Here is an 11,185-nt window from a genome sequence, read left to right on the forward strand (position 1 = left end):
TATTATGTGATATATTGTTATTTGTTGTAAATTAAATTATTTATATATTATGATCCTTAACTTATTTTGTCTAGGGTATATATTCTTACAAAGACATTATTACCTTGGTAAGAGGGAGATATACATGAATGTATCAATCCCATTATTATACCTTTGTCCCAAGGATTTGATTCATTGGAATTTTTTTACATCTCACAGTTAAAGCTGAACACAAATTTTAAAAGGAATGTGTCCTACATTTTTGACCGGATACTTGATTTATCAGTGGCGTAGAATCGTTTTTGAAAGTGGGGGGGGGGCAGCCGGAGAATGATTTTTTTACTTACCTGAAAAAATTGACAAGCAAAAAAAAAAGGGGGGGGGAAGTTGAAAGTTGCCAAAAGTCGAAAATCCTATTTTTTTTTGGGGGGGGGGGGGCTAACTTTACTTACCTGAAAAAGTTGACAAGCAAAAAAAAAAAGGGGGGGGGTTGAAAGTTGCCCTAAGTCGAAAATCCTATTTCGTGGGGGGGGGGGGGCTAACTTTTTTTCAGTGTCAACCTTTCAGTACTAATTGTAATACTTCATTTTCGGTACATTACTGAAACTTGGGGGGGGGGGGAACCAGGTTTTCAATTAACATTTGCTATAGTATAGGTAAGTTTGGGTAAAAAAGGGGGCAGCCCCCCGGCCCCCTCTGTTGCTACTGGGTGCTTCTCTAGATCTCTCTTACATACTTACGTCAGTTCTGATCTTAAAATCGCAAAATAAAAGTCTTTGTTTTTGTAAAATATCTTCAAATTTCAACGGTTGCCTGGGTGGCGCAGTGGTTAGAGCTTCTGCTTTAGAGACGTGAAGTAAGGAGTTGATCTTTACGTCGCGGGTTCGAATCCCACTGTGAGACGTGGAGACGGATCCTTCGGATTAGACCATATAATCTGAGGTCTTGTGTCGCAGTAGGTGCTGGCACGAAAAAGATCCCTCCCAGGTCAATGGCTCTGAGTGCCTTGTACAGGACAAAATTTGCAGCTCTCCACCGACAAATATTTACATTCAGTGTAATTTTCCTTATGAAATCCATTAGAAATCCACGACGTTCAAATTTCTATAACACACGTGAAACCTTGTCACAGAGCGTTAGAATACACAGTAGGAACTATATGCAATTTCAATACTCTAGGAACACCAAATGTAAAATGTTTTATTTCAATTTAATGAAAAACTATAATCCTGAAAAATTAACGTAAAAAATAACGTAATGTGAGTTGAAAATTAATTTGTCACTTTTCTCCTCGCAATGTTTGTTTACGTAATTTAACTTTGCAACGTCATTTTACGTCATTTGACGTCACAAACGGCTCTTACATCTTTTTTGTTTTGAAGGGGGCTAAATTCACATAAAAGATTAACGAAATAAGCAATTATGGAGAAGGAAAATTAGAGAATGTAAATATAAGCATTGAATTCATATTTTTGGATGTCGTCGGTGCTATAACATACCTGGTCGTGACAACAAATTATCATCCTGCGCTAACGCGCGGTATTCTATTTGTCGGCGCGGCCAGGTGTGTTATAGGACCGAAGACATCCCAAAATATGAATTCAATGCTTAAGTGGAGGCTCCATATGAATGAAAAATTCTCGAAAAGGACGTTTATCAATACTATTTTTCATTCAATCGAATTTCAGCACAGTCTTTGTAGTTGCAGATGACCCTTTTTTCAGAAAGAGCTGGCTTTTGAAACTATTTTCCAAAGCTCGAATGACATATGGATACTATTAGAAATTTCCAACCACCATCTGTTTAGGAGTCATGAATGGCATTCTGGTAAACGGCTTTTCAAAGTGTCACCTGACTTCGAAGCAACCGCTAATTGCTTTTGTTGTCTGGCCAGTATTTGCCTATACATTCAAATGAGCCTTTGGTATCCGAATTGAAGATCAAATCCATAACGTCATTTCTGGATACTTGAGAGTTTACTACATTTTGGTAGAGGCGAATGATATTTAGTAGCGGTAACCGCCTTCCGCTGCCAGTTAAATCCTTACAGTATATGTATATATATATCAGAGCCCTACTACAATTTAAATTCTTATTGATAACAATATCAAAGTTAAGCAACAATTCCGATTGTTGTCCGCTAATATCATTGACAAGTTGTCTAGACTGAAAAACAACGATCACTGCTTTCTAAAATGTTCACTACATTAAGTACATTTTTCATTAATATGCATAGAAAATTTCAAAGATATATATATATAGCACAGAGAAATTCACTTTTACAAGGATACTCACTTCCGCCTCAGCCTGGGTTTAAACTCTCGACCTTCGGAATCTGTCTCCCAGCAGTACAGGAACAGCGCGTTAGACCGCTCGGCTATCTAGGCAAGTTAAAAAAAACTTGCTATCAATGCCGATGGAATTTTCACAAGACTGCCCTGCACTACACTGTCATTGAGAATGGAAGTGAGATACAGTTATCTGGACATTAATCTTTAGAGGATCGTTACCAATACATGTTGTGATGAAATTGATTTTATGTATAAAGTTCAAATTACAACAACTCTTAAACTAATATAACTGCCCCTATTGAAGGAATATTAATATAAAAAGCACAGAGAAATTCACTTTTACAAGGATACTCACCTCGGACCAGCCTAGGGTTGAACTCTCGACCTACGAAATCTGTCTCCTAGCAGTACAGTAACAGCGCGTTAGACCACTCGGCTATCTATGCAAGTTAAAAAAACTTGCTTTCGATGCCAATGGAATTCTCACAACGCTACCCTACATTACACGGTCATTGAGAATGGAAATGAGATACAGTTATTTGGACATTAGTTTGTACAGGATCGTTACCAATACATGTTGTGATGAAATTAATTTTATTTATAAAGCACAAATTACAACAACTCTAAAACTAATATAACTGCCGTAAGTGAAGGAATATAAATATCTTAAAAAACTTCTATGACGTCACCCATTGTTATTAGTCTACGTATATTTTACCTACTTAACCAGCACTAGTTGGAATATTTAAAGATCTAACTAGCCATCAGTTGGATATTTAAATTATCCAACCGACAGGCAGTTGGATATTCAAAATATCCAACCGACAGGCAGTTGGATATTCAAAATATCCAACTGAGGTGCAAAAAACATAAAACAATGAATAAAAGAGATAAAAACAATTTTTAATTTTTTTTCAAATGCATATGAAAAAAATCTTTCCAAATTTGCCACACTATTAAAATTAATTTTTACGCTTATCCTCAACAAACCATCATCTTATGATATGTAATGACAAAATCTCAACCTTTTATAAAAATCCTGTAGTTTTCTTCAGCTTTCAGGTCAAAAGTATCCATAACACTATCTGAACCTTTCTAATTTACATTGGATTTAAAAATATTATTTGTCTGATTTCAATGAAAAGGGTTAAAATGCAATCAGCATCATGTAGTTTCAAGCTCACTAGTCCATGAATTAAAGGTGTGTTCGATTAGGCCATTGTTTTGTGTCACGGTTGGATATTTGAATGGGCTACATCCTATTGTATTAGAGCAAGTTGGATATTTGAATTGGTGATTGTTTCTTTGGTGCCCAAAGTAGGGAATTTTTTAAGTAAAATAAATAACTCGATAGTGTTGAATAGTTAAGAGAAAACACCCCCTCCTCGGGCCTTCGCCCCTCGGAGAAAATGTTTTCTCTAAACTATTCAATACCATATCGCTATTTATCCCTTACAGAAAGCACAGAGAAATTCACTTTTACAAGGATACTCACTTCCGCCCCAGCCTGGGGTTAAACTCTCGACCTACGGAATCGGTCTCCTAGCAGTACAGGAACAGCGCGTTAGACCGCTCGGCTATCTAGGCAAGTTAAAAACTTGCTATCGATGCCGATGGAATTCTCACAACGCTGTCCTACACTACACGGTCATTGAGAATTGAAGTGAGATACAATTATTTGGACATAAGTTTTTAGAGGATCGTTACCAATACATGTTGTGATGAAATTAATTTTATTTATAAAGCACAAATTACAACAACTCTTAAACTAATATAACTGCCCTAAGTGAAGGAATATTAACATACAAAGCACAGAGAAATTCCCTCTAACATGGATACTCACCCCGCCCCAGCCTGGAGTTGAAATCTTGACCTACGGAATCTGTCTCCCAGCAGTACAGGAACAGCGTGATAGACCGCTCGGCTATCTAGGTAAGTTAAATAACTTGCTATCGATGCCGATGGAATTCTTACAACGCTGCCCTACACTACACGGACATTGAGAATGGAAGTGAGATACAGTTATTTAGACATTAGTTTTTACAGGATCGTTACCAATACATGTTGTGATGAAATTAATTTTATTTATAAAGCACAAATTACAACAACTCTTAAACTAATATAACTGCCCTAAGTGAAGGAATATTAATATAAATGCACAGAGAAATTCACTTTTACATGGATACCCATTTCCGCCCCAGCCTAGGGTTGAACTCTCGACCTACGGAATCTGTCTCCTAGCAGTACAGGAACAGCTCGGCTATCTAGGCAAGTTAAAAAACTTTTTTCGATGCCGATGGAGATTCTCACAACGCTGCCCTACACTACACGGTCATTGAAAATGGAAGTGAGATATAGATATTTGGACATTTATTTTTAGAGGATCGTTTCCAATACATGTTGTGATAAAATTAATTTTATTTATAAAGCACAAATTACAACAACTCAAACTAATATAACTGCCCGAGATGAGATACTGCACCCTGGTGTCAAGCTGTATGCAGGTGCTATGGATGATGATTTTATTTTGATGGACGACAATGCTAGACCTCACAGGGCTCGCGTCGTAACAAGACTACCTTGAAAATGAAACCATTGAGCGAATAGACTGGCCGAGTCTTTTCCCTGGTGTGAATCCCATAGAACATGTTTGTGACAAGCTACTACAAGCCATTTCAGCGCGCACAGGACTTCCTAGGAACGTGAGGAGCTTTCTGCAACACCTGTCGAGGAATTAGCTAGACTGCGGCAGATCTTCTTCCGGAGACTTATCCGCAGGCGTGGTTGCGCGGTTATCCGCAGCACTTGTTGGTCATACACCATATTGAACACATCAGAACACTGCGCAAACGATAACGTTTGATTTTCCATCCTTTATTAAGACTGTTGTTTATTTTGTTTTAGGGGTTGTGTGACAATTAATCACAATGCACGTTAATGCTACATTGATTGTTGATAAACTCGATAAGAAATGTTTGTTAACTTGCTAAATATTTTTATTACATTGTTATTATGTGATATATTGTTATTTGTTGTAAATTAAATTATTTATATATTATGATCCTTAACTTATTTTGTCTAGGGTATATATTCTTACAAAGACATTATTACCTTGGTAAGAGGGAGATATACATGAATGTATCAATCCCATTATTATACCTTTGTCCCAAGGATTTGATTCATTGGATTTTTTTTATATCTGACAGTTAAAGCTGAACACAAATTTTAAAAGGAATGTGTCCTACATTTTTGACCGGATACTTGATTTATCAGTGGCGTAGAATCGTTTTTGAAAGTGGGGGGGGGGGCAGCCGGAGAATGATTTTTTTACTTACCTGAAAAAATTGACAAGCAAAAAAAAAGGAGGGGGGAAGTTGAAAGTTGCCAAAAGTCGAAAATCCTATTTTTTTTTGGGGGGGGGGGGGGGAGGGGCTAACTTTACTTACCTGAAAAAGTTGACAAGCAAAAAAAAAGGGGGGGGAGTTGAAAGTTGCCCTAAGTCGAAAATCCTATTTCGTGGGGGAGGGGGGCTAACTTTTTTTCAGTGTCAACCTTTCAGTACTAATTGTAATACTTCATTTTTGGTACATTACTGAAACTTGGGGGGGGGGAACCAGGTTTTCAATTAACATTTGCTATAGTATAGGTAAGTTTGGGTAAAAAAGGGGGCAGCCCCCCGGCCCCCTCTGTTGCTACGCCCCTGTTTATTTAGGGATTGGCTTGGGCACTTTTCACTGAACCATCACGAACACGGGTCGAAATTCCAAGCGAAACCTTGACAAAAAAGCAATTCTGTGTAACGAATGTAAAGAGTATACCCTGCTGTTGATGTAAAACATGTAAAACATTGATGATGAGGTATTATTCATGATATAAAAATCTCTTTCGATTTGTAGTTGGATATCACTTTTATCCCAACTCGTTGTGTGTTTTATCCCCTCACCAACTCTCAGGGGTAGAAAAACACAGACCTCATTGGATAAAAATCATATCCAACTTCAAATCATGGGGGATCCTAACTGTATTCACAAAAGGTACTAATTACATGTAGGATTGAGTAAAATTAAATATCAATTTAATGTGTTCCTGATACATGCTTGCAATTAATTTTAAACAGGGTAGAGTTGATACACATAAGACAAATCTTCCTCATAGTCACTATGACTGTAAAAAAGACTATATTGATTTTTAGGTCAAAAGCTAAAAAGGGGGGGGGTTGAAAGTTGCCCAAAGTCGAAAATCCTATTTCGTGGGGGGGGGGGGGGCTAACTTTTTTTCAGTGTCAACCTTTCAGTACCAATTCAAATGTTTAATAACAAAAAAGGGGGGGGGGGGCAACCAGGTTTTCAATTAACATTTGCTATAGTATAGGTAAGTTTGGGAAAAAAAGGGGCAGCCCCCCCCCCCCATGGCCCCCTCTGTTGCTACGCCCCTGTTTATTTAGGGATTGGCTTGGACACTTTTCACTGAACCATCACGAACACGGGTCGCCATTCCAAGCGAAACCTTGACAAAAAAAAGCAATTCTGTGTAACGAATGTAAAGAGTATACCCTGCTGTTGATGTAAAACATGTAAAACATTGATGATGAGGTATTATTCATGATATAAAAATCTCTTTCGATTTGTAGTTGGATATCACTTTTATCCCAACTCGTTGTGTGTTTTATCCCTCACCAACTCTCAGGGATAGAAAAACACAGACCTCATTGGATAAAAATCATATCCAACTTTAAATCATGGGGGATCCTAACTGTATTCACAAAAGGTACTAATTACATGTAGGATTGAGTAAAATTAAATATCAATTTAATGTGTTCCTGATACATGCTTGCAATTAATTTTAAACAGGGTAGAGTTGATACACATAAGATAAAACTTCCTCATAGTCACTTTGACTGTAAAAAAGACTATATTGATTTATAGGTCAAAAGCTATGGTAAGAAATTAATTTGTTGCATAAAATGGTTTACAGATGAAATATTTTGCTCTTTGTCGTGAAACTTAAGGTGTTGAGATCACAGGCAAAAAGCGATTGTTTTCTTTTCTCTCAGCTTACATTTCTTATGTCTTCTATCCACTTATTTTACCCTGAAACAGGGGACATAAATCCCTTAAATAAATATCTTATTTTCAATGGAATTTGTCAGTGTCATATTTTGAAAAAAAATGCCTAGATATTGAGTTGGTTAAATTTTCTGCAAATTGCTGGGAACACAGGATGCCTTTTTCTAAAAAGCAAGCTCAGTATAATTGAATTTCATTTATTCCATCAGATGCCAAGTCATACTTACAGATGAAGCACAAAATAGGTGGAGTGAACTTAAAGGTAAAAAAAATATGATACAGGCGACCCTGAAATGTGGGAGATGAACAAAGTTCTGGTGGGCAAATTAAATCCAGTTACATCTGACGACGCACTGATTAATTTTTTGGAGCTTGCTGCCGGGTTGGATGTAATGAAGGTGGTCAGAGGATCGGGTCATGACACTGTGATAGTTGTGTTTGACAAAAAACCAGGTTAGTAGAATATCATATTTGACATTCTTCGAGGGCTGTTCAAAAGTTACAGGGATTTCTCTATTGTTCATTTTTACAGGCGTAAAAGTAAAAGAATTTCAAAAAATATATATATATTTTGCTGTGGTAATATTGTTGATAGTGACGTACGGATCACCTATAGTTTGTTTAACATTTGTTCTCTAAATAATCCATGTCACGTGTGTATTATTTTGGTTACTTTAAACACAACATATGTATTTGTTTTAAACCAGATTTTTCCAAAATAATAAAACGGTGCAATGCCAAAAAACTTGAGGGCAACACATTGTTTATACAAATGGTGGAGAAATGTAGATCTGTCTATGTCCATGAGATTGATGAAAGTATCACGTATGACACGATGGAGAATTTCTTCTGTAACAAGAGAAGAAGTGGAGGTGGCGAGGTGGAGGAGGTGGATTACCATCCAGAAGACGGATACTGTGTGGTTCTGTTTGAAAATCCAACAGGTGCTATTTTGTACTGAAATGATTTCAACTAGTTACAAATAATTAGTAATTACTATATTGATATGATTTAAAAACAGTTGCATTAAGATAAATATTGATAGATGGCAATATTGGGTAGCAGGGAATTTGTCTTTTTTTCCTTATTTTATTTTAATGAATATCTTCTGGTTAATATTTGCTGTCTTTGAAAACCACAACGAAAATAAAATTTTAAATATACTTACAAGAATGTTCAAAGCATATTTCTCATCTACCCATTTTCAAAAATCAAAACAAAATTTCTACATGTACATGTTATTAATTCTATTCTTCATTACTGAGACATTTCATTTTCATTAATGACATTTTATTTATTAACAATATATGCATTGATTCGATATATCCCGTTTAACTCAGAAAAAAGATACCACAGTCTGCTACAACTTTTTATATCTATATATAATTCCAAAAAAGTACGACTGATGGCAAGACTAAAAACTAATATTTAGGATAAAGGTGATGACTTCAATATTTAGGATAAAGGTGATGACTTCAATATTTTATCGTCAAACCCCCTTATCTTTGCAACAATACACCATTATCACCCGTATAAGAAGGTCATTTTCCCAGTTGATTCGATACGTAAAGGCATGGTTTACATACGAACATTCTAACACAAGACAATTTATTTAGAAATTAGTTGATGATGAAAATACATCAACCATTTTTTAAAGTTAAAATTTCGCACATATTATGATAGATACAATAACCTTAATTTTGAATACTATGTGTCATTAATTATAATATAAGTCGAATGTTGACTGAAGTTTTTCATACAAATTATTAGGCCATTTTTCTTAATGATTTGTTTAAAGATTTACTTACTTATTCTTTTTACTCACTTATGACAAGGTGCACACGGCGGGTGTGTCTGGTTGACAGAAGATGCTTAATCCTTCATGACAACTGATTCTATTTTCTGTTAAAATTGACTTTTGAGCATGATTAATGTTCGTTATCGTCACAATTTAGGTGCCTGCTTAATATAACGGTATATTATACTGCTAAATACAAAAATCATTAAACTCTGTAAGAAACAGATACTAGATATGAATGTTCTATTAGTATTTAATGTACATTTCTGGTTTGACACAGATGCAGAGAATGTGGCTTCAAGAAAAAAGTTTACAATAAATGGAAAAGAAATAAGTGTGCAACTATTTCATCCATGTTTAGGGCTGCCGGAACAGCCAATTAATTGGGAAGACTTGCCTACAGTAATTCATCCTTGTAGTAAACACCTTTTAAGATTTTTGAAGTGTTGTGAGGCGGTAGCTAAGGAAATTGAAAAGACACTGCAACAGAAGTTTATTCAAGTTGAATGGCCGAAATCAAATTCAGACACAGATATCAAGCTGCTATGTACATTAACTAAAGAGGTGAAAAATGGCAGAGGTATTTTAAAGAATTGGAAAAAAGAAACCCAAAGAAGTATGGAAAGCTTGTTGGGCAAGTATTCAGTTCAAAAACACTCGATTTTACCAGAAGCATGGGATAATTTCCTAGACAAGTTAAAAACGCTAAATGTTGATCAACCAGAAAAAGTAGCTGTTTCATTAGAAGCCAAACAACATGTAGTTGTTGTTGTTGGATTAGAGGAAAATGCAGAAGCCCTGACAAGAAAAATCCTAGATATTGTGAAAACAGAGGAATTAAAAATTAAAACTCAGAAAGAGAAAATTGCGAAAAATGTTCCATTAGATTTTCACAAATGTCAGCTTCTTTGGAACACACAGTATCATAAGAAGTTCAAGGAAAAATTTCCAGATGTTGATATGAATATTGAGATTGATAAAAAAGAAGTAAACTTCTCTGGGATATCGAGTGAAGTAAATGAGGCCATGATTAAAATGCATGAATATTTGATGAATACGAAATCAAAATCTTTAAGCATATCCAAAGGGAGACATGAAGTGTTTAAAACTAAAGAAGTGAGAGATCTTTTTCTCGCAGAAATGAAAGCAAAAAACAACAAAGCTGTATGGAATGTTACAGAAGACAAAGTGGAGATGACATCATCAAACATGAAAATGGTGGAAGAGGCCTTGAAAGTTTTTGAAGAATTTATACCAGAGATAGTAATTAAAGTAAAACTGCTTGAAACAGATTTATCCAGGTCAGAATGGCAGGTTTTTTTAAGCCGTTAAGAGAAACACAAGGTGAAAAATTGTATATTTTGTTTTCTTATTCTGAAATCCGTATCACTTCCACAAAGGATATTTTTCAGTCTGTATGTACAAAAGTTGTAAATGTTTTAGAAAAATGTTCCAACACATGTTCTGTTGAAGAGATTATTAAGCACGTCTGGAGAAGCAATAAAGATAGGAGCAGTGAATCATTTGAGGGCCATGATGCAAAACTTCTAGATGATTAAGACATATTTTTAGGAATTAATGGTTGAGATGTGGTAAACAAATTTATGGATCTTGGTGATGCTTATATTTTAAATAGTCTAATTCCTCAAAATAATATTTTCTGGTTTGGTGTTTTTATTTCATGGTAACATGTTTTGAAGATTGTAGATCAGGATGTAGAAATGAAATACAAGGCTTGTAATATTCCTGTATGGTATAATTCAAATAAAAAGGTAAAAAATAAAAGTATTTTTATAGAAAATTGGTATAAAAGTGGTTTCAAAAATATTGGTGATTTTTTGTCAGAAGATTGCAATTTTTTTTTTATCAAAACCTACCTTCCAAAAAAAATTCAGTATTTCAGATGTAGGCATTGTAGCAACGCCTAATGATAAAACACCGCTTAATGATACAAATAGCATTAAGCCTTGCAATTGCAACGCTTAATGCCATAAATTATTGCATTAATAGCTGACATTATCAACCGCTAATGCTAAATCGCCGTTTAATGA

The 11,185-nt window shown here is 35.3% G+C and overlaps 1 protein-coding gene across 1 annotated transcript; it reads left to right on the forward strand.

Moving 5' to 3' along the window:
- Positions 1-7,543: 7,543 nt before the first annotated feature.
- Positions 7,544-10,863, forward strand: LOC134262840 (protein mono-ADP-ribosyltransferase PARP14-like). The gene is made up of 3 exons (XM_062745170.1): positions 7,544-7,789; positions 8,044-8,280; positions 9,415-10,863. Exons 1-3 carry the CDS (start codon positions 7,630-7,632, stop codon positions 10,464-10,466), a joined length of 1,449 nt encoding a protein of 482 aa, XP_062601154.1. The 5' UTR covers positions 7,544-7,629; the 3' UTR covers positions 10,467-10,863.
- Positions 10,864-11,185: the final 322 nt, after the last annotated feature.

The sequence above is a fragment of the Saccostrea cucullata genome, unplaced genomic scaffold (assembly GCF_032062105.1).
Source record: "Saccostrea cucullata isolate Sc308-1 unplaced genomic scaffold, CSIRO_AGI_Scuc_v1 ctg592, whole genome shotgun sequence".
Taxonomy (NCBI): domain Eukaryota; kingdom Metazoa; phylum Mollusca; class Bivalvia; order Ostreida; family Ostreidae; genus Saccostrea; species Saccostrea cuccullata.